The 25,457-nt window shown below is 39.2% G+C and overlaps 1 protein-coding gene across 1 annotated transcript in view; it reads right to left on the minus strand.

The window, feature by feature from the left end:
• The window catches only part of LOC308122805 (CUB and sushi domain-containing protein 3-like), a gene marked incomplete at both ends in the record, with an annotated part of 358,715 nt that overhangs the window by 143,519 nt on the left and 189,739 nt on the right, over positions 1-25,457 (minus strand). Inside the window, one exon of the mRNA XM_080484894.1 lies at positions 10,325-10,437. Coding sequence (XP_080341020.1) covers positions 10,325-10,437 — 113 coding nt within the window. The remainder of the gene's footprint in view (positions 1-10,324; positions 10,438-25,457) is intronic.

The following is a 25,457-nucleotide window of genomic DNA, read 5'->3' on the forward strand; positions in this document are numbered from 1 at the left end:
GCGGTAGGAGGGAAAACAGGCAGAACAATGGTTTATGGTGTTGAGTAACCTTTGACTTTTTTTACTGAAATTCTGAAGATTATACTGAACAATGATAGGTGACTCTCGATTGTCAGTGTGCTGTTATGTTTATTTTCTGGACAACTTCCTTTTTTCTCCAGCACCAAACTAATGAATATTTTTAAAAATGTGGTAACTAACAATAACCCAGTTCTAATTCAAAATAAACACTATTTTTCTTGAGATTATTTGAGAGGGGTCTGTGTGGTCTCATAGTCGTTAGCACCCTTTTCTCAAAACAAGAAGATCTCTGGACCATGGGGGCTTTTCTGTGTTGAGTTTGCATATTTTCTTCACATACTCCCATTTTCTCCCACTGTCCAAAAACATGGGTATGAGTTTTATTGGTGACTCTAAACTACTCTTAGGTGTGTTTGTTTGCAAGTATGTGTCTATCTCTTTATGTTTTCTCTGTGATGCAAAGGGCTTCTGAAACATGCTTATTTATGAAGTTTGAGTTTGCTATGGCACTTCATTATACGTGGGCTCACCACTTGCAGGAAGGTTCTTAAATGGTGCGATGCGATCTGGGTGACAGTGCTCAGACTGTCACCCCCACGACCCGGAAACGGATAAGCGGAAGAAAATGAATGAATGAAAACTTCATTATACTGCTTCAAATTCAGATACCTGTCCAACAAATATTTGGTGACCCGAGTGACACTCATGAGAGATGCAGGATTTTAACTAGAATGGACACTCGGAAGAGCCCATACCTTCGCCAATGCCACATTTGTCACCATGGAACCAATAGATCACAAGGTTATTTGATCTATCACACCACTCCTTCCATCATTTGTCATGGTCGATTGAATTGCTTCATGTTGTTGCAATGTTCAGGTTAAATGAGGAGTGATTGGCTGAGAGTGGAGAAGGGGGGCCCTGATAGACAGCCCACCGCAGAGCTCCAGCGTGTCTACAATGGAGTAAATATCCTACCTCCCCAGGATCTGTTCACACCCAAAATCTATTGGATTGGTTATTGGATGATGAAAAATTATCCCTGAACTCTTCATGCAATTTGGGTAAATAGTTTTTGCGAAAAGTTTGTTACATACATACGTACATACATACATACATACAAGAAATCCCACATTTTAGACACGATCTGTTGTGTGAGAAAATTACCATATACTCTAAGATGGAAATAAAAAAACAAAACAAGTATATCTACGGGGAATACTCGCTGAAAATATATTCTGTGCATCACATTGTTCCAGTGGTTGGCCTCCTGGTTTACTGCTGGTGGCCGACAGGACATTACTTTGTGGAGTTTGAATGGTCCCGTTCTGCCTTGGCGGGTTTTCGCTTGGTATTTTTCCTTCAGCTTGCATTCCCAAGGACATGCTTTTGTGATTAAGTGTTGACTCTAAATTGGCTGCAGGTGTGCATGTGCACATGGGTGACTGTGCCTCTGTGTTGGCCCTGCGATGTCCTGGCAAACTCTTGAGGGGCCACCCTGCCTTTTGCCAGCATGTATGAGCGAAGGCCCTCCATTATTCTACACAAGATAAATGTTTTACTGTTCATACATGCGTGACCACACCTTGCACGATCAATATTTACGGTGGTATTTCTATCGAAGACAGACTAAGTCACAGTCTGAAAAGTAGCCATCATGCCGGCAGACAACTGAGCAAAGAAAGCAATTGAACACCTTCAACGAAATGGGGCTTGTAAGAGAAAACCCACGGAGCGCACCTGACAGTTGGATGGAATCGAGGTCAAATTACGTTCCCACCACCACAAACAAATTGCCAAGTTTGATTGCTCCTGACTGAGCCAGCTACTTCTCAAGGGTCTCCATGCAATTGTTTTGATCCACTTTGGAGTGCATTACTGTGTTCACACCTGCCCAAACTAATCGTGCCAAGGGACAAAACAAACTCCATAGTTCACAGATCAGAGGAGGAGCCAGCGTTAGAACATTTTGAAGTTGCATGTGGTCGGCAGGAACTTAACATTCTCAACATTAGAGCAGAGCAGAAGAAGTTGCAATACATAAAGTGGCAGCTTCGTTATTGTCATGGAGCTCATTATCAATAGTGTTTATCTTGTATTAAACATGAAACAACATACATCGTAGTTACACGTAAACACGAGTTAGGCCTTTTCAAGTAAAAACAGAAAACATTTGTTGTGTTTTAGGTGTCTGTTTACATGACAATGGTGCTCAGACCCACTGAAAGGAAACTTGTTGAAAGCAGTTCCTATGGTGGAACGTTTTGAAAAAGCTCTGAATCGTTTGTGGAAACGGACTAAAACAACACTTTTAAAACAATGCTTTGACTCCTAATAAAACTAACTGCAGTCTGTATATGCTCCCAAACTTCAGTTATTAACAGAAGCGGACTATACCAGTCCTTAAATGTCCTGTTATGATTGCGACTGAAAATATCTCATTTTAATCATAGCGGATTAACTCAAAGAGACCAAAATAACATGTGTGCACCACAATTTGAACTGATGTAACTTCAACTGAGCTTAATGAGTTTACCAGTCATCAGACTGACTAACGCAGTGCTGACATCTCAGCTAATGTGTCACAGCAACACTACAATAGTACAACTAAATGCACATTATGGAGGACACGCTGATGGAGAGTGGTTAAAGAACATATTATTATCTATTTATTAATTTACATGTATTTATTGTACTTATTTATTTCAGTAGTAATGCACAATACAGTAGGTTATTTTTGCACCTAACTACTTTTCATCTTGATTAGAATTTCAGTTTCAAAACACTACTGCTAATATGAGCAGTTTCAGAATTACTTACCTAATTTCCAGAAGTACCTTCCAGGCCCCTGTGCTCCAACCTTCATATGTTTATCTTATATGTACAGGAGTGTTTCTGGTTGAAGAACCATTAGCTGCATGACTATAGTTAAAGGATGTGTGAATAGCTAAATGAAAATGGGACTCCCAAAAACATACATGGCAACTTGGCTGGTGAGCTGTCCCCAGGTTTTTCACCGGTTTGTGTTATGAATAACTGAACACTGAGGGTGTTTCTGATTCAAAAAAAAAAAAAAGCCATGACCTTGACATTGATAAAAGCTGACCTATTTGAAGACTAAATTCACTGTAAAACTGTGTTACGACTGGTTCATTTGTTAACATGATATATAAGTATTGCTATAACAAAACTTCCTGTTATGTGACACTATGATAACAGATATTCAGTAAACTAGGTAAAACCAAAACCAATCATTAGCTATGGCCACACACTTATTAGACAGATAAATTACCCTACAAATTCAATTTAAGGTATCAAATCAGTCAATCATTAGGTAGCACTTAATACATCTGGGCCTTTAGACATGCCGAAGTTCAAATTGAACGCTACAATGGAAAGGGCAGCTTGTGAAGTTGAACGTGACGTGGCTGTTTGTTTCAGACAGGATATTTCAGTAAGTGCGGCTCAACTGTGATTTCCAAGAAAAAAAATAAAATACAATGAAACTGGTCATAAAAAGCAACTGAAATACAACTACCTGTTATAATCCAAATATCCAGCAGATTATCTCTGCAGGCACAGTGCACTGCAAGTTGAAGTGGTTGTGCTACAGCAGTGGGAATTGCATGGGAATGTCAGTGTGTTTGGTCTTCTGTCTCTCTCTGTTTGGATGTCGAGCCTTATTAAAGATGGATGGATATTGAGCCCCTAGGTAAGAGTTGGGTGTTGTTGATTTGCCAGTTGGAACATTAAAAAAAATGTTTTCTTCATGCTCTTGTTTGGCGTGTTTTTAAAGCCCTTGTCTAGTTGTTGTAGTTCTTAATCTGGCCTGGTTCCTGTTGACGGTGCCGGAGTGTTTCTGTGTTTACTTCCTTTTTCTTCCAGCAGTCGTGTCACTGTGCAGCTCCCCTCACCTTGATTGTATCCACCACCTTCTCATTAACTCCACACCCCTGTGTATAGAGGTAGTGTGTTGTCACTCGTCAGTTGATCCGGTCCCCCTGTGTTTTGTACCAGTGGCTTGTTTTCATGGGTTTGATTCTTGTCTGCTTTTCGAATACGCCCTTGCTGAATTCCACGGATACCTTATCTTCTGTTTGACTAAACCTTGCCTGACCGACTATGATGAAAAACAGTGTTTCGGTGTCACAAAATGTCAACACTGCAGCCAAACTTAGTGTTATTCCTGTAGCTGTCTATCTCAAAGAAGATCTAATGTTGCAGAGCAATGTATGAATGAATACACCAATTAGTTATAACAGCACGGCAACTGTTCATGGGAAGGATGCTATGGCTGAACCGTGTGCATATAAGGGGTATTTTAAATATAAATCAAGAACGATTTGAAAAAGCCCATTACAGGCCAAGATCATACAGCAGAGTACCTAATGTCGTAAGTCACCATTGCAGCTTTATTACATGGGTAGAGTTCCCATGTGACACAATCTGACTGAAAGGATGCACTTACAGTCGCTCCCATGTTAGATAAGTACATCAACTACGATTTAATCTTGGCCTGCAAAACTACAACAGTAAGAGCCTATAGCATGCTTGAAAACACATTCTGAAACCACTGATGAGCGTTCAATATTCAACGGAACTGCATCTTTTAATCCATTTTGGTCCTGTGGTGAGAAGCATTTTCTCTTACTTGGAGATGTTGACATAGCTGAATAATTACTGAGCATAAATTAAACATGCTAATGGCCACTTAATGGCAGCGCCTGTATTTAAATGTGGAGGACACAGTGATGTACTGAGAAATATAGTGTGACATAATGACAAAACAACTCAAATCTATATTAATGACAACTCTAATTAAACTGAGAATTAACACTGAACAGCATTTAATGAATGCCATGATGGCTCACTGCAACTTGTTATATTGAATAACAGAAAGTATGTACATTGTGATTCATACCTACATGCAGTTTTAGAGTCACCAATTAGCATCACATGCATGTTGTTGGATTGTGAGAGGAAATCGAAGTAGTCAGAGAGAACATGCAAACTCCACACAGTAAGGCCTGGCTCAAACCTACTGACTCAACAACCACTGCTAAAAAGAAATGTATTGGTCAGGTCCTGTGGTTTGTCACTGTAATTATAATAGAATTGCTCTTAATGGCTTTTAGGGCTATAATCTCCTATGAAGCTCCTACCTGGTTTTTCACTCTTTCACCAGTTTCACCCTTTCTGTTCTTGTATTGTTTACTTGTGTAGTTTTAGTTTTTTCTGCAGATGAACTCACCCAACTGCATGTTCTCTGCAAACTGGGGTACAAATCATTACGAGATCATGATTAATTCAGGAGTTCATAATTTGAGCAGTAGCAGAAGGCAGAGGTTTTTAAGAGCTGAATGGCTGACCTTACACACACACACACACACACACAGAAGGAAAACAGTCTGTCCAGCTAGCTGGCAGCACCTACAGCCAAATGTGTCCCTCTCAGGGCTCATAGCTGCGTCTTATAAACTAAATTAGCCTTGCCAAAGCAGATTTGTTCATTTAGTCTCTCAGAGACAAATTTGGAATTGTTTTCATACACTATTTGAAACTAAACTAAACTAACCCAGCCCCTGGGGGTTTGCCATTATGGTTTATACTCATGGACAACAAATTTACTGGACCAGAACAACACGCGGCTTTCAGGGCAGGATTACAGTGAAGTAATATACGTACAAACAAAAAATAACAACAAATGAAAGATCAATCTATCCATCCATCTATCTATCTATTCAATATAGTTGATGATGAAACTCTAAGAATACTAATTAAAGACAAAATATGAGAAGAGTAATAAAAAAATAATAAAAACAGCAGAACATTGTGTAGTCAAAATTTATTAATAGCCAAATAAGCCGAATTATGCCAGTTCTGTAAATAAACACTTTGTGAGGGTTTCAAAAAGATTTAAAAAAATCAAGAGGAGATAATAAATGATTTTGCCACCGTAGTATGGCGACAATGTTGTCAGGATATCAATTTATGTCATTATAAACGTAAAGGATAAAAAGAGGATATCCACATCAATGACACATTATGAACTGAATACAGGGAATCGATCCATGTTCTTTCTTAATGATTTGCGAATGACTGGAGTCTACTCAGGCTGAAATAAAACTCTTTTTCAAAGGAGGAAAGTCTGATTCATGTATTCCGACACATTTTTCAATGTTACTCTCTGAGATTTTAATGAGCGATGTGTCATTTTTAGATGAAGTTTCCCGTCACCCCTCCTGTCCTTTTGCTGATATGTAAAAACAGAGATGACTGACAGCTGACAGAAAGTGGCCAATCAATCATAAGCTTGTTAGGAACTTCAGTAATTAATCAACTAACTTATCACACTGACACACCTCATTAACATGTTGATTAACCTTTTAAACTAATTAAAATCAATTAAACCAATTAGAAGCAACTCTCAGGGGGAGGTGGTCAGGTTGTCAGTCAATCAATCAATCAAGTGGTTTGTGGCGAGCCGGTGGACAAGAACAGCAAAGAGGGGAGTTAGGAAAAAAAAATAAAAAGAAGCAAAGTAGGAAGCAGTAAGAAAAAAAAAAAAAAGGGTGAATAGCAGCAAGGGAATAAAGATGAGTTGTTTTTACACCTGAAACTTGAACTTTGCAAAAGGTTATTTTTAAACCTTAATGACTGTCTGTGATCATTGTGAATCATTAATTGGTCTCCATGTCTCTACTTGCAAAAAAAAAAAAAACAACGACGTATGTGAATCCTCAGAAACTTCTGAGTTTTCTGCATTTATTGGTTAAGGAATGTGATCTCATCTGCCTGAGTCACAAGTGTAGACAAACAAATAAATACCACATAAACAATGATATCACTTTTTGCTGTTCTTGAACATATCTGTTCAATCTTGTTAGAGCTGATGGAAGAAGTCAGTGGACTTCTTGGCTAATGACTCCACTGAAAGCTAATTGGAGGTAACAACCCCAGCGTCCAATCAATAAACCGGGTTAGGGCCAAGCTGTAAAGCCGCTGTGACCTTTCAAAACACTCAAACCTCTTGACCGTGCTATTCACAAAAAGCATCTGCTGATGTGAACAAGGCTGAGGGAAGTAGTGGTACTGAGGGTGCTTCAGCACCACCTGTTGGATGGCAGAGGACCTGTATTAAAAACATAATACATCAACAAAAATGATTTTATTATTTCATTCTTTATTCATTCGACCCCTAACTACGGCCGTTAAATCCCAGTGTCTCTACGATGCATCATGATGCGGATGTGGACGATTCTGCGTTGACGCAGTAATAAAACAATCAACTGCGACTTTGTGATGGTTCTTGGTTTTCCGGCGGTGAAACAATGAAGTACTGAATTTTTATGGCTGATCAGCAGTTACCAGAAGCACTTGGTTGAAGTTATTGCTGTCAAAGGAAATTGAACTTGTTCTGAAATGGACTCCAAATTACTTCCAAATACCAATTACCCTTTTTTTTTTTTAAGTCATTAGTCTTGATATTCGTGTAATTTTCTTTCTGTGTTTGATTAGACTTGTGACTTCCATGTGGATCCGATTACATTTTATGGCTAGTTATAATGTCGCTGAAAAACTCCATGTTTCAGACTTTTATTTATTTTTTGCTACTATATTGTCTTGTTTACTTTGCATTGATTAAATTCAAATCAGGCAGCACCATTCCTCTTGTTTCTCATATTTCACTTTTATCTTACACAAGATATTACAGACATAAATCACATTTACTGACATTCTTGGACAGAATTATGTTGCTCAAAACAACACAGCTCCTCCACAGTCTAACATCTTATCAGTGTGCAATGGTGCCTCATAATGTATCAACTGGTGTGAAAAGGCAAGACAATAAACTCCTCATGATAATACCACTGAATTGAATTACGTAACAAATTACCACAATTGTCCATATTACCAAGAGTCATAAGCGCAGTGGACAATTGTTTTTTTTTTTATACAATATGTAGTCAATATCTAATGTGAGCATCCCCTGTATTCGTCAAATGCCATCCAACAGCTGGAATCTGTTCAGACAGCAGGAACCAATATCTTCAATTGGTGCTGCAGATTTTTTTAAATGCCCTCAGCAGTCACTTATATGCGAACAGATCTATGCCATTTCATGTACATTTCGTTAAATGGGTTGAAAACTTTTATATTACAAGTTATAAAACTGCATTCAGACATTAGATTTGCTCTTGTCAATCTCAGGCCTTGCACTTTTCAACTTCAAAAAGCACTTTCTCAGATCATGAATTTTTATGTCAGGAACTTTATGAAGGGAGGCCATGACTTGTCTTTCTTAAAAAAAAAAAAAAAAAGAAAAAAAAAGCAACAGATACATTTTCAAAGCTATTTGATGCCCTGAAGTAATGTGCAAAAGATCATGCTGGCCATAGAAAGGCACCGTAGTATTGACCAGTGTGTCAGGAAAATATGCACTCGTATTTGAGAAAAATGAAAAGGAGAGGCCAGTACTATCAAAGTTACTTCTGTAGTAACTGCACAGAAACAACCACATTTTACGTGCGCAGAATTCTGAGTTTGAGTGTTATCATGACTTGATGCAAACTCGAATGTGCTGAAGAGAAGAAGTGAGGCACAGTGGGGAGTTTGTCATTTATAATTAAGTGGCACGGTGCAATTTTGGTGTCAGGCAGGACCAATGCTTGTGCTTGTGCATCATGCCCACACATATCTGGCAATGGCATGGAGCACACAATGTTTGCAATTGTTATGGAGGGAGGATTTTGTACAGGGCCAACTCAAAGGAACTCAATCAGGTCAGCTGGACTTGGTCATTTGTCTTGGAAGACAATTTGCCCCTTAACAAAGTGGCGTCATTAGTACATAGTGTTTCCTTGACTAGCCAGAGAATATGTGTAAATACAAGGTTGTAGAAGTATGCGGTTTGAATAATCAAGGTGGAGAAAAAAAATAGGGTGAAACTGCCACAGGAGAGTCACATGACTGGCCATGAATGGAGGGAGTTAATATTGGCAGAGGGTCACCAGTTTGTAAATGGCTAAAATCATGATAGAAATTCAGAATAATCGTGCTCGGTGAAAAGCACAGATCAGATGACTGGAAGAAATTGGCAAAATCCCTGTGCACAAAGAGCAGAGCTGAAGGTCAATATTGGATGCTTGCCCTCCGCGGCCCCTCGGATGGCACGGCATTAAGAGCAGCAAGATTATTTAAAATCATGGCTCATGAACACTCCCTATCACCCTTGTCTTTAAATACACACAAATACTGGTTGGAATATGAAAAACAAATGTGAACACAAACCAAACAGGCTGCATGATCTGAGCATCTCTTACATTAAATACATTTGGAATATGTCCAGTATTTAGTCCAAGTTTACACATTGGCCCAACTTTCAGTCCATAATACCTTTGTTGTATTTGTATCTGTCACTGAAGGCTGAGTCGTCAACGCAAGTGGCAAACACAAGAAATTTCCAATTTTTTTATTCCAACATACCACTGTTTCTTTTTTGAATATTTAATACCAGTCCCAAAAACACCTACTGATGCTGTATTTAAAGCACACAAAAGTCTCCAGCTGTGTTGCAAGAGCATCACATGCCTCTGGCGCAGGAAATACAAAAACCTGTGCGCCTTATGTTGGTAAAAAAGGCTTTATGCACAAGGGATACGTGATTCACTAACAGGGTTCAATAGTGTTTAAAGTTACACAGACTTTTATTTTGTTTTTTTCAAAAAGTAAATGTTGATCTGAGACCAAATCTCAATGCAGGGGAGTAAGAGAAACAAGTAAAGTGTATATAAAGGATATCGTCTCTTCTAGCCTGACTGTGCTGCTGTTCCACGCATTCAGCTCTCATTATCACTGTTGGGGGACACGAATGCTGCCAAATGAATTTCCAAATGTTTTCCACCGGTTAGTTTTCGTGTCAAAGGAATCTCACAGTACGGCGATGAGCAGTACCCGAGAGAAAAAAGGAAGACTAGAAGAGAGCGAGCTGAACAGAGGGGAGGGACAGAGAGACACAGAGAAAGCTGCAGAGAGATGGAGACAGCGAGAGGAGATGCAGGAGAGGAGAAAAAAAAGACGATTGGAGTCAACAAGCGTAATTAAAAGAAGCTAGAGGGGTGTTGATGGGGTAAAAAAAGCTGTCAGGGATAAACAGAAAAAAAATGAATAAGAAAAAGCAGAAAAAAGTACTCTGTAATTATTGTCATTAAGAAGCATCTCAACATTTTTCACATGTATCACTTTTTCGAACTGTTATGTGTAACTGATTTATCCTTTGTGTGTGGGTCTTTACCCATCTTACCTTGATAATGTGCGCTGAAACCCCGGTAACGATGGTTGTTATCGGTCACAAAATGCAGCCGGAGCCAATTTTTGTTGCTGACAATAGGAGAGGGGACATTACTGCCAGACAACCTGGGAAACAGACAGGAAGAATACATGTTTTACAAAGCAGAACGAATACACAACATTTACAATACCTTAATCTTTCGCTAAAGTAATTTTTTTTTCCTCCTTAATCCCATCTTAGACAAATTGACTGGGTCTTGCCTCACTCCTGAAGGATCTAAATTTGAAATGGGTCTTGTAAAGATAAAAGCACAGGCACACATGTTCCACAATGAAGGTTAAAAACGATATATATTTGTCCGAAGGGAAAGATGCTAATCATATTTGTTTTGGTGAAAGGTTTGTATGTGGTAAAGCAAGAAAATTAAGTTAACCTTATATTGTGCAAGTGAGTTAGTGAAAATGGTGAATATACCAGACACAATTGCTTTAATATTGTAATAAAAAACTAAACAGCTGGAAGCCTTAGCTGGCCTGCTTGATGTATTTAACTAAAAAGTACAAAGAAAAACAAAAAAAAATATATAACAAAGAATAACAAAGATGCGCATGGATTTTAAACTAGTGCAACGCACATAATGACCAATATAAATATATTCACAGAGCAATCAGGCAGTCAGAGCCAACATTACACAGAAATCAAATGAGGAAACTGTCCTATTTAGACGTGATCTATTTTGTTCAGTTTTATATAGTCATACATGAACAGGGGATTATTGTGCTATGGGAGGGTGTAACTATCATGTGTTTTGAAATGTTTAGAGCTGAATATATTGCAAATCTTAAGACAAACCGAAACGTGTGTGATGGCTGCAGGCTATACAGAAAGATTTACGCCTCTAATTAGCACATGTCGGCAAAAGCCTTATATTGTCTATTGATCCTAAAATGCATTAACAATTTTTAATGTTAAATGCTATAAGAAGTTCAGCATTCATCCAAAAATTACTACCCTGCATAAAAGCATGTGAAGCAGTTAATTGCAGCGTGAGTTGGCATCCCTGCCTCACTTAAACTTTAAGATACTTTTTAGTACAGCCTTCTGGGGAAATATGCATATTCAATCACTCTGACTCAGGTGTTAGATTTACTTTGTTTGCATGCAATAAAAATCATTCAGCTGAATAGAGGATCACTGTGGCAAATGGCACCTTAACTGTACTGCTCATATGTCACATCCATAATGTGTCATTATGGCAAATATAACAGCGCCTTTGTAATAATTGCATATAATTTGAGCCTTTACTTTGGGTAACCATGACAACAAAGGTCAGCTGTGCCACTTGGCAGTCATCTTTAAAAATGCTGGTGGTATCAACCAAATAAGAAGGTGAGTTTACTAAGGAAGCCCCATTTAATGTATTTATATAAGGTGTGTGTGTGTGTGTGTGTGTGTGTGTGTGTGTGTGTGTGTGTGTGTGTGTGTGTGTGTGTGTGTGTGTGTGTGTGTGTGTGTGTGTGTGTGTGTGTGTGTGTGTGTGTGTGTGTGTGTGTGTGTGTAAAAGTTAGAACTAACTGTTCTTGCTGCAATAGCACAGAGTGAATTACATCCAGTGCTTGGCCTTCACCAGCCAATATAACCAGTGTGATTCAGCAGCTCCATTGGAGTAACTGGAAAATTTGTGGCATACACAAGGGTATCTCCCTTGCTCCTAATGAAGTACGGGATGGTATTTCTTATTCAGTCCTAACTTGGAGATTTCCCCAGGTGGTTGAAAGGTCTAACTCATAAAACGAACTCAAACTCAAACCTCAAGGTACCTTCTGCTGCTATAGTTGGTATTTGGTGTTGAGCTTTGTCAAAATGCAACATTCATCAATGTATTTAATTCATGTATTTGTTTTGTTGGGATTTAACTACCTATTACATCATATACTAGGATAAGAAAATATATGACAGCCGCGAAAAATCTTCAGGCTTCAATGTACCACTTTTAACAAAATTAGCTTTTTTGCATTTAAGAAAGCTTCACTGAGGCTTTGATGGTGAGCTGCACTGGCAGAACGGACCCAATTTGCAACACTTTCATCAAGTGGTGAGGATAAGATCCCTCAATTGACTGAAGAGATGAACAAGGCTTGTGTGGTTGGCAGAGAGGAGAGTGTTGGGTCACTGCGAGCAGCGTTAGAGGAAGTGAGTGCTTGGCGGTTGACACTTGGAGAATAAAACATCCTTGTTCCAGCATGACTTCAAATATCTGAGGCTGAATTACAATCTCTTGCTGGCAATAACCCCCTTCCATACATCAGCTCTTTGATGTATGTGATGCTTTCATCTTCACCAACAGGTACTTTTTCTCTCTCTCTTATTACATTTTCATAGAGATATTTTTAGTACTATCACCTTGACTGTTTAATGGAAGACACAGCTACACACATATAAATGGTGTTAAGAGCGGAGTGGACTGCTCTCACATGGTCACTTGTCTTGTTATATAAACCATTAACATCAAGACACGTGGGCACGCCAATGCATCTAACACACACACATGAATAGTGGCAACACAGTGTGCAGACTACCCTCTAATAATGGTGGTAAAAAGTAGAGCACAGGACTGCTGAGCAGGTGTTTTAGGTGTGTGTGTGTGTGTGTGTGTGTGTGTGTGTGTGTGTGTGTGTGTGTGTGTGTGTGTGTGTGTGTGTGTGTGTGTGTGTGTGTGTGTGTAAAAGTGAATGCAGAGTGAGGGTCACCTTGTGCCCTAGATCAGTAGGATTGTCTGATGTCTGCTATTAGTCAAACGTGAATGCACACACGCGCACACACACACACACACACGCACGCACGCACGCACGCACGCACGCACGCACGCACACACACACACACACACACACACACACACACACACACACACACACACACACACACACACACACACACACACACACACACACACACACACACACACACACACACACACACACACACACACACACCTGATTCACACTCAATGGTGCCAACACAACAATACAGTATCACGGCTACAGATAAGGGTGGACAACCTATATAAGGCAAAAGTCCTTAATGGGCTTCTACAACATAAGAGGTTTCGTTCGTACACTCTGTGTAAAAGTAACAGTGTAACAGCAATGTATGTACATGATTAATTTGTTGAAGTAAATCATTAAAGCTGCTCAATAAATGTGTTTCATTATGTTAGCTACGCTGGGGAAAATACACCACATATATGACAGAAAGAAATATAAATTCTTCAATATAGACTGAAAGAATGCAGGGATTGGTTTTAAATTGAGTACACTATGGTAGATGGATGTTGGGACTATTTTATGAGATGCACCGCACAGTCAATCCAATTCAATTTTGAATTTCAAATGTCAATACATTCAGCATTTAATTCATCTTTATTAACTACAGCTAGTCAATATATATATATATATATATATATATATATATATATATATATATATATATATATATATATATATATATATATATATATATATATATATAAGGTTGGAAATTAGGAGAAATTCTGAGGAAAAAAATTACTGTTCTATAATCCTGTAAATGAGAGTATTTCAGCATGGTGAATTATTAAATATCTTTGTCTCTGTAGTGTGCAAACTAAAGTTTATGATGCATTTTTAATATTTGTAACAGCAGGCAGAAGCTGCTTTCAAGGGAAACACTGAAATACACAAACCATTTGGAAAACAAGCTCTGAACATGAGAATTTGACAGGATGCGTCCGATGCACTTCAACAATGATCACAATATATTAACCCTCAAAAAATGCAAAGGTTTTAAACTAGAAAAGCACCACAGAGAGGCTCATTGGTCCTGAACTCCTCTGGAGACAAGTCATCGGAAAGATCCCTATTCCCCAACAAGAGAAAGCAAAAGAATGATGAGTGCTGCAACAGATGGCGTGACCCCCACAGAGCCCATATCTCAGCATCATTGTTTCAGTCTAAAAGTACACGAAGAGACAGAAGCAAGTGAAGCCTAAATCCACAGACGGACGCTGACAAGTTCTCGAGAATACTTGAAGCAACCTTAAAGCAAAAGGTCGTCACAACAAATGCAAATTATATTCTCTCTCCATATTTTTTTAGTGCACTTTGAATTTGAGAAAGCACTCACTTTAATTTCAGTGCTTGAAATTTTCAGACAGTACCGTTCGCCATGTCTTTGGCTCAAAGGAGATCTTGTTCCTCAAGACTCGATGAATTCTGCAAACTTTGGAAACATTGTCCTACGTGTAGTTAAGGGTGCAATTATACTTCTCTGGGTATGCATGCATGCCTGCATGCATGGGTACAACAGGAACGGGCCTGTCACATAGTTTGTCTTTGATACTTGAAGTGCATTAATATTTGTTTTCATCTTGAGACAAGCATGCTTCCTGATCCGCAGCTTGACGTGTGAGTTCGAGTCATAATGAAGTGAGCACAACAGCCTTTCTGCAACCCTGTGCGGCTTTGGGATACCCACAACACCCTTCTTTGAGGATATCTGAGGAGACGTTTATGTGTCTCTTTGGAAAAGGCGTAGTTGGAGCTTAACAATACTACAAAATGACTCTGAGTTATAATGGAACCAACAGTGACAAGTAAAGAAAGCATTTCCTTGGGTGATAATTTTACCAGTTAGCTAAAACACTGTGTGAGTCAATGTTTCACTTTGCGTCTTCTTTTCTTAACGATTTTACTTCTTTCATTCCTTCAAATGCATCAATACATTTTTTTTAGCATGTACTCTTTTTCTACACATTTTTCACGTCTTTTTTTTAATGCCCTGCCATTACATTTCCACCAACACATCTTGTGCATATCTAATCTGTTTAAAAATGAAAACGGGTATTAATACATGAGTCTATATGAGACGCTCATGTGAGTTACAGTATTAGAAAAAAAATGTACCTAGATACTTAGAAGCACTTAACAACTCTAAGCTCCAGGATGAGAAATAACTCTCTCCTGTAGTGATCTGGAAAGTTAAAGAAACAACGAAGCAGCTAAAAAAGGACACAACTCTATATCCATATAATAGCACTTTGTATCAACAAGTGCTTTAGAGGTACCTGCTCCTCTCTCAAAGGTCTCATGCATGAATGATAATTTAAAGAAAAAGACAACCGTGGATGTTTTGCTTATATGGATAATTAAAAAGTGAAAATAGTGCTTATAGCAGAAAACGTGACAGTTTAAAAAAATTAAATAAAACAATAGAAACACTGAGAAGCTCACTGATCTTCCCCGTGTGGACAATTTGCAATGCATTATTAAACCATTCATCTATGCTGATGGCTTCTGCCTGCTACTGTTAAGTGTTCTCCCAAGATATCTGGTATAAAAGCACTTCAGAGCAGCCCTGAGGTATTATAGATCATCTTCAGATGGGCTCCAATGGCTTTTTTTTAAATACTGTGGTCTGAAAGACTGTCCTACTTTGTGATTTGTCAGTGACAGCGGCATGGATTATAGTGAATGGAGGCACACTTGCCACTTAGGGCATCTACTTTCCAAAAGTTGAGGTGTACTATATAACAGTGTGCTTCGGTAATATGTGGACCATTAGCAGAGCTTGTTTACATCAAAACAACAAGAAGGATACAAATATTGACAAGGCTTTGAATAGTCATATGTGCGCTCCCGTTCAATGACAGTTTTTCCAGATGCAATATGTGTGAAAATGTGTCTTGCTCTTATTCATTAAAAGGAAATGTCTCTGATGTGAAATTAAGTAAATCTGTGCCTGAAAGCTTCCCCTGGTGATTGTTTCCCCAAGGCACAAAACCTTTGTATGAAACACAATAGATTTCAATACTACTTTAGGAAATGTTTTATAGTTAGTGCTTGAAACTTCACAGGAGCCTGTTAGCCATCAAACAGTAGCAACAGTTGCAAAGGGTTTTTTTTTTTGCTGTGAAGTTGTGAAGCTGTGTAACAACTTGAGTTTAGTGATCTATCTGACCAGGCATTGAAAAAAACAAATAAATATGAAAGCCCCTCATTTCTCATGTTCGGCCACAATTCCTGTAGGTAAGAGAGAAATAAATACCGAGATAAAGTGTGCATGAGTGTGAGCTGAAGTCCATGCGTGTGTGTTTGTATCTGCAAGAGAGAGGATATCAAGTTGAGAGTAGCCAGGGGGAGTGAGAGAACATAATTGATTAAATACACCAGACCAAAAGAACATCTCTCCCTCTCTTCATTTCAGTCTCCAACATCCTCCCATCCATGCCCCTGCCTCTCTACCTCGCCACACAAAAAAAACCACAACAACCACCTAATACAATAGCACTATGGTAATGAAAAACAGGAAAAGGGAGGAAAGGAAGAAGCGGGAGGTGAAAAGACAAAAATGATTGATGGAGGAATGACAGAAGAGAAGTGGATGTATGGAGTGAGAGGACGACACAGACATTGACAAAGATGTACATCATGGTTCACCTTGTTAATTACTGGTGTATTTCAGATGAATATGAACACAATGCACAGAAAGCTGATTGCAGATCAAAACTCTTAAAATCATCATACATAATAAAATCACAAGTTATTTGCAGCAATTTACATATCTTTCTAGAATAGAAAGGACAGAAAAGCTATGTATTTTAGTATCATAAACAGTAATGTAGAAGACAATACTGATGTCTATTATACACTGCGCTGATTACTGCCAGCCAATCTAGAGATGATGATAAGAACTCCAACATATAAAACTTCAAAATTGCTTGGCAATAAGAGTGTGCTCAGCCATATCCAAGGATGTTTATTTCAGTTGCCTGATGTTCACTGTTCTGTGAAGGTGTCTCACATGTTTTCCATATTATCTGGTTGCTTGGACCCCCAGCTCCAACATTAGAATAGACTTCAAGTAAACTGAGGCCTTTTATGACGGTGAGATTTATTTCAAATTGTCTGGTCTGAAATGCAGCTATAACTATTGACGTATGAAGGCTCTGTGCAATTTTGTTTTCGACATTAGGTGTTGATAGCTTGATGCTATGTAGTCACACACGATACCAGACACTTCTTGATATCTAACCAGTGAGACTTGTTAAAGTCTTGTATCTGTCATCAGGCAGTGGGCAACACTAACCAATACAAACGTGTGTGTGTGTGTGCGCGCGCGCGCGTGTGTGTGTGTGTGTGTGTGTGTGTGTGTGTGTGTGTGTGTGTGTGTGTGTGTGTGTGTGTGTGTGTGTGTGTGTGTGTGTGTGTGTGTGTGTGTGTGTGTGTGTGTGTGTGTGTGTGTGTGTGTGTGTGTGCGTGTGTGTGTGTGTGTGTGTAGCTATTCATTAAATAGAAGGGGCATGCTACTTAATCAGGCAATCTGTCTTAATAGCCTCCTCTAATTAAGACAGGTGGGAACTGCCATACACATACACCAACACAGCAAACTCACAGGAATGAGAGAGAGAGAGAGAGAGAGAGAGAGAGAGAGAGAGAGAGAGAGAGAGAGAGAGAGAGACAGAATACACACACAGGAAATGAGCACATTCTCTGTGCAGGGGTGTTGGACTGAAATGTAGTCTTGGTGGAGCCGCCATCCGTCAGTTTACAGAGACAGACAACTTCTTGATGTCTGTCTCTCTGTCTGTGCACATTGTTGTTTATATATGTTGTGTGTTTATCCATGTGTGTGTGTTGTTTACGGGCACGTCTGTGTTCGTGCTTGCATGAGCACGCCTGCTGTGTCGCTCTACATCAATCTGAAGTGGGCAGAGAGTAATCAGTGTTCACAACAGGACCCTGCTCTGTCTCTCCCTCCCCTTCCCTTTATCTCATCTAAATTTCTTCCCCCATCGCTTGCCTCTTCATGGAGCACCAAGGTGTTTTTAAACTAGCATTTTGGACAGTGGAGGCCTGGGAAAGAAAAGAGTGGTTGAGCCATATTGTGAAAAGAGCACTCTGGCATTAATAATTCATACATTTAGCAAGCAGGATTAAAACTGTGAGGAATGTCACAATGACAAATTGACTTGTTTTGCACAAAACTGGAGATTGTTTTCACAGTTTGCTTGGTCCCAAAGAGGGGATTTTCAGATGCATCAGCATACAATGAATACACATTTAGAAATAAAATCCTTTGGTCAGCATCAGGCTTTCTTAGTTTGGAGGGGTATATCTTGAGTCTAAAAGAGAAAGCGCAGATGTTAACCTCTTCAAATATCTTGGGAAAGAAATACAATGCTGTTGGAAAACAAGGCGATATCAACCAATCCCAACGCTTTACTAAACTTTAGTGAATTGGTACTGAAATTATATGAAAGGAAGGGCGGCTGTTGTTGTAACAGATTAAATGTCTTGATTGTAAACTGACAAATTGAATGTTTTGATAATGTGGCTGCGCTCAATATAAAGTATACTAATCTAATATTTTAGTACTGCAAATGCAAACTATGCAAATGTGCCAGCACTGATGGAGAAGAAAACAATCTGTTGTACATTAAACGTCATAATTTAATATATCACAATATATTGCGATTTTGTAAGCAAGGGAAATATTGATTTTTTTTTCCAACTCATAAACCAATTTTAGAAAATAAATGCCACCAGATAAATGTTTTCTTGTGATAGCAGACTAATGACGTATATGTGTTTGTATCTTAATGTCTGCCTGTGTCTGCCTGATAAATAAAACAAAAAGAAAAGAGAGATGTGTCGTATCTATTCTCAGCCATTTTAGTAATGGGACAGGAGTGAAGCTCAGCTCACCTGGCTGACAACCAATCAACAGCTGAATCGAAATGTTCAACTTGAAAATATTTACGAGGAGACGAATCCAACTAGGCAGACAGAGTATTTTGGTAATCCCCTCGTGACAAACCTGATATTGCAATACTGCAGGGGATGATTTTTCTTTTTTTCTTTTTCTCAAACAAAAATAGTAGGGGTAGTGACAGCATGAAATAAAGTGCTAACTACATTAGAAAGTTAACAGCACTTTAGTGGCTAACAAACTATTAACTGAACAGCTGAGAAGTACATGTATCTCAGGAGAGAATATCCTGTGTCGTTTAGACCGTTTCCTCTATAATTGTTGCTTGTCATGGCAGAGCAACCATGTTGCTAATCTAGCAGTGGATATAGATTCTATCAAGCTTGATAGACGACCTAATTGTTACCATATTCATGTCTAGTTGTCTGTCTTCCAGTGGAGATCTTTGACAGAAACCAGGGAAACAGACAATAAAGTCTCAAACACATTGTTGTACTCCTCCATCTCTCTCTTCTCACATTCTTTCAATGTCCTTTATATTTTACTCCCAAGGGTTTACATAGTGTCACTTGGCCTGTTCTCTCCATTCTTTGAGTGCTGTCTTTTCCCCAAAGTCATTGGAAACTTGGGTGATTCCTTACATCTTTTCAAACTCTCGATTTCTCTATGACAAAGTGGAGTTTTGGGCCATTAGAGTATGTCGAGGTTTTGTTTTATTGGTCAAGTTAGTTTAGGAATTAAAAAATAAACTTAATGTCCACAGTACATTCTCAACTCACTTTATGTGACCTGTAACATCCAACTGTTGGCTGACACATTCATACACACAATCAGGCACCGATGGGAAAGGCTGCTATGAAAGGTGTCTACACATCAGCGGTCGAAACTTAGCATTCAGGGTTTTCTGATCGGTCCGGACCACCGAACTAGAGACTGGAAGAAAATCCACGCCACCAACAAAGTCAGTCACCCTTTGTCTCAGTTAACGTCATGGTCAGCATCTAACTCCATGTTAGGTGTTTGGTTCTTGTAATCACTGATGATACTGAAATGTGTGTGTGTGTGTGTGTGTGTGTGTGTGTGTGTGTGTGTGTGTGTGTGTGTGTGTGTGTGTGTGTGTGTGTGTGTGTGTGTGTGTGTGTGTGTGTGTGCGTGTGTGTGTGTGCGTGTTACAATCAGTCATAATTTATGTACAGTAGCTACGGCGTCTCAGTCGCTGACTTTTCAGTACACTTTACTTTCCTTGCACATGTGCTCACACACACACCCACATGCATACACACACAAACACAGAGGCAAAAACAAGCACAGCATAAATGCATGCTCATACAAGTGGACTGGGCTGGCTTCAGTCTAGGGACTGACAGGGACAATGTATTTATGATGGGAGAATTAATATGCTGTGGCCTGGCACAGCTACACATCGTGCTCCAGTGGACCTCAACCCCTGGCCTGATCCCTTGGGTCTGGCTTTGCTACACCTGGAAAGGTTATTTGCTGAGGGAATGGTAAATATCAAATTTCACTGCTGACCTATAAAAAAACACCACCCTATAGTAATGACATGGGTTCCCTGTAATTAAGCCTGAAAATGTCTCTGGATTTCAGATGGAGACAGTAGAGTAGTTCTTTATTATATTAATAATACAAAAAGGAGGAATTTAAAAGCAGCTTTTGGTCAATTCACTAAAGACTGGTATATAAAGAAAATTAAATATAACATGTATCTGCCTCATTTCAGCAATAAAAACCTTCACCAATAGTTTGGAATAAAGAAACAATTAGAAAAGTGTTAAGCATTCGTTTAACCCAGAAAAAAAGGGTTTTGAAATCCCACCAAGCCGAAAGCAACAGTTGGGGTGACGTTTAAACAAACACAAAGCTTAAATGAATAATCAAGATTTAGCTCTGTCATGGTGTTCAGAATAATACAGAGCAAACGTTGAAGATGCCTCAAGGCTGTGAGGAGCAAATGACCTATTTTGAGTTTTCTTTAATCCTGTGTTAATGTGTATAACCTGACTTTGTTTGCATAAACACTCTAATCTAATTATCATACACTAATCTAATTATCGACCTTACTTTGAGTCTAAGAGTAATTTGATTAAGCTGTTTACATGTATAGCAGAAGAAGATTTATCTTAATAGACCCATCTTAATGCCATTCTGCATAGTGTGTTGACTGAATTAATTATCATGTCCCTTCTCTCCTAAAGTCAACCAGTGAATTCAGAATATGCCCTCACAAAATGCAAATCCAAAGTCTATCATTTCAGCATATCCAGTAGGAATCCTGCTCAGATATGAGACATTGTTGTTGTAGCTGTTGAAATATACTCCTATATAAATTCTGCATGGATTGGAAAAACTCAAGATGGGCAGACTTAGTCAGCATATGGTGTTTACTTCTCTGAACAATCTCTCCATAATGCAGCTAATTTCACAGCTCTCCACACATTTTAATCCTATGGTGAACACTCTCTCTATGACCTAAGATTAAAGGGAAAAAAAGGTTGGATTAAGTTGTTTACATGCCTTTGGTTTAATTGCAATTTCCCCATGATCACATCCAGCTTCATGCACAGGTAGCAACTGTCAGATAAAGTTGCTGTCTCTGTGCTGTCTGCCCTTCTCTGCATTTCTCAACTCATCCCAGAGTCGCCCTCTCTCTTAGTCTACAACCTCCTTCCTCCCCCCTGAGTCCCCCTGATGGCATTCTCTTCCTGTGTCTTACCCTTCATTCCTGTTACTCTTCTTTCCACTTCTCTTCGCCTGTCATCTCTCATCTTCCCCAGTCTTTGTCCCAATTCTGCACCTCTGGTTTTGTCTCCTTCCTTCTTCACCTTAGTACCTTTCATCGCTGCCCCTTCTCTCCAGGTTCCTCTTGTCACCCCAATTGCCCTTTTCGACTCCTCCTCTCTCCCCACCCCGCTCTCGTCTGCTGTCTCTTTGCCTCGCTCGTCCTCTTCTGCATGACCTGACACTACCTTCCAAAAACATCACAACACCTCTACCACTGTCCTCTCATCTTTCTATTACAATCCTCTTTCCTCGGTGTTGGGTCCCAGGAGTAAGACGGTGGCATCCCACATGATCGCTGTAATTTGTTTCAAACCTTATCAAAGGTGGGGGTTTTTAAGAGGGTAAATTTGCGTAGGCATGCCTAGACAATAGCCTAAATTATACTTTCGGCCACTAGAAATTGGATTTAAAAATTGATGCCCCTAGAGAAACAGTGTGAAGGTCATGGCAGTAACCCATAAGCCCCAACGTTGCAAACAGATTCAGTGGAAAATAGTCTGCATCATGAACTTGTTTACAAGCTCTCTCCGAGAGTCGTTTGGCCTCTGAATATGGCTGGTAATGGATTCTCTGGAGTCCTCCCTGACTCTGAAATAGGTGGTTGATGTGATTTGATGCAGTTCATTTTGGGAAGAAGCAGTAAAAAAAAAAAAAGAAAAATCAAAAACAAAGAGCTGTTTTTCAGGTGTTATCTTACACTACTGAGATGAAAACAGCCACAACGTAACATTGCTGGGAAAATTATAGCCACGCTTAACATTGCCTAAGAGAATAAATCTAAAAAAATCTGACTGGAGATACAGATCCATGATGGTTTTCTTGTTATTTCCGTACTATACAAATCCTGTTTCTGAAGGCTCAAAAACAGAAAGCACAAGAATTGCACTCAGACTTCCCTAAATTCAGCTACAACACATTTCAGAGGTGTCGATCTACTGTTCTATTGTCTTAACTCCAAATGTTCAGACTGAAAATCAAAACTCTATTATGTAAGGATGACAGTACTTAAATCCTGTGTTTCTCAAGGTGCAATGATAATCCAAACCTATATGGATGCTTTCCATGAATGCTGCGAGTCATATAAAGCCTAACCTCCAAAATGACAGATTGTATCAGACCCATGAACCTTCATGAAATGTTAGCAGCAGATCCTTTTGGGGTTCCGGGTCCTGATCACATTTTGTCCCTCCTTGGTCACCTGTTAACTGGTGACCAGGAGAAGAGCACTACTGTGGCAATTTTAGATAACAGCTGTTTACTTATGGTCTAAAAGAAAATGTTAATGTCTGGGCCGCGATGTTGGTCCAGTTTTTTACTGCAGGTTTTAACTGCAGGAGCTGACAGCATTGAGTGGTGCATTCAGGTGCATCACGTAACCCTGGACATAATATGTGCTACATGCTAACGTGCTTTGGGGCTCACACGTTAGTGACAGTACACGATAAACATGATTAAAATATGACTGACACGGTCATTAGCGAGCTAAATGTGTGCGTGCAGCACATGGACGTGCCGAAGTTTCTTTAGTGCAGTATTGAGAGACTTTGGCTCGGACGAATGGCACCACTGAACAAAATTTCTTCGGCAATTATTTTAACAGTGTAACTAACTGAGGAAATGCACAGGGGTAAAATGCTAACTCAATACAGAAAGGCTCAACTCGGATTCAAACCAGGAATATTGGCATTGTAAGGCCAGACTGTGAATGACTACACCGTAAAGTAACCTATAGAAAATATAGTTATTCCATTTTTCCTTCTCTTCGGTCTTCGGTATTTAGAATTCTTACTGAGAATCACATCTTCAAATAACTGGGTTGTAGCGTTCCATAAATCACAACATTGCAAGTCAACAGTATGTGAGTAAAGCTGGTGTTGCACTAGTTGCTTGTGCGGAGGAATACAAATATTACTATACCAAATCTGTGAATATAAGAGCATAACTTCATACACACAGGCAACAATACATCAGAGCTGTGTGTACTAGTCATTCAAACGATAGAAAAACCTGTTGTACCTGCTGTGAAAAAGACATTACAACACTGTTTATGCCAACATGTCACATTCTGTGCGGCCATCTTGAAAACGAAACTCAGGTCGTTGCCTAAGTTTAACCTCTGAGAGGATATCTGACTTTCTATGACTGGCTGAATTTACCAGTTGTGCCCATGTGTGTACGAAGAAATGACGAGAAAACCCATCTGCACATACCAGACGTCTTATGTCTCAATAGTATTGCTGACGGGACTTACCTATTACCTATTTAGCATATGTTCTGCACTTTTAACAGTGTCATAGTATGTTGAATTGTTAGCAACATTCACCCATTGTGCCCACGTGACGTTGATCACACTACCAATCATGGACATATCCCACTTTACTTAAGCCACAGCTGCTTACAAGAAGTTGGAAAATCCATAATATGAAACCCAAAAAAGTTGTGAATGCAAAGGTGTTTTACCAACCAGAATCGTACCCATTATCGAGAAAACCACAAGGACCATTTGAATCACAATGCCATGACAACATTATCATGTGGCCTTTGATTCAAAGACCCAGAATAAAACCAGTGTGCCTGTCTGCCCGGTTGTCTGTATGCACAACCTTTTATTTCCCTTTATCTACAGACACATACTTAAAATAATCTGACACGTGTGTTTATTTGCCATGGTGTGTGTGAGAGAAACAGAAAAGGTGTGTGTTTGTGCTCAAGGTCACAGCTCCATTTCCGATTCGGGATGGAGCCACGATCCCAGCATCCTCTCTGCCAGCAGCATTGATTAGCACTCGGCAAGCATAACATCACACATGCACACGCACTCGAATACAGACTCACACAAACACACACCGTTACCCACACATCTTTGTCTTATGCACACAGTTCCTTTTCCATCACTCAAGCAAATGTTAATTCTTTGAGCAGAGCAGATTTTCTCCGCCAAGCTCACACCCAAACATGTGATGTGTTCTGATATTTATACACACTAAAAACAGAGAACAATACAAGAGCTGAGCCAAGCAAAAGAACAGACCAATTTCAGCATTGTACAGAAGGAGTAAATGTTGATTGATGATGCTGGAGGAATTGGGTTTATATCTCTGGGACAAAGCTGGACTTGTTCCAATCATAAAGTACTTAGGTGTTTCACTCTATTACATCAAACATATCAGTGAGTTCACTATATGTGCCATAGATGGGAAAGAATTTACTCTAGTTGTTTTAGACACATAATAGACATATAATACAAAATCTAAGAAAAGAGAAAAAACACACTCACAGAATCAATTTAATGACTATCAAGACTTAATGATCCCCACTGAAAGCCAGACAATAATTACACCATGACTACACCTAGGCTGCCTGAAAAAATCATTCATCCTATAATTTAATTCACTTTATTGTTTTAGCATTTTTCGACTCAAAGTAATGAACAAAAAAAAACACACAAAGAAATTAAACGGTATCTCAAAATATTACCATTTTACTTTGTCATACTTGTTATTTGCCGATTATCTCTTCATCTTGCAGTGTAAGTATTGGTATTACAGATTGGGGTTATTCTAGACTATTCATATACATGGCATTGTGCTGCCTGTTG

The sequence above is a fragment of the Lipophrys pholis genome, assembly GCF_963383615.2.
Source record: "Lipophrys pholis genome assembly, chromosome: 17".
Lineage (NCBI taxonomy): Eukaryota > Metazoa > Chordata > Actinopteri > Blenniiformes > Blenniidae > Lipophrys > Lipophrys pholis.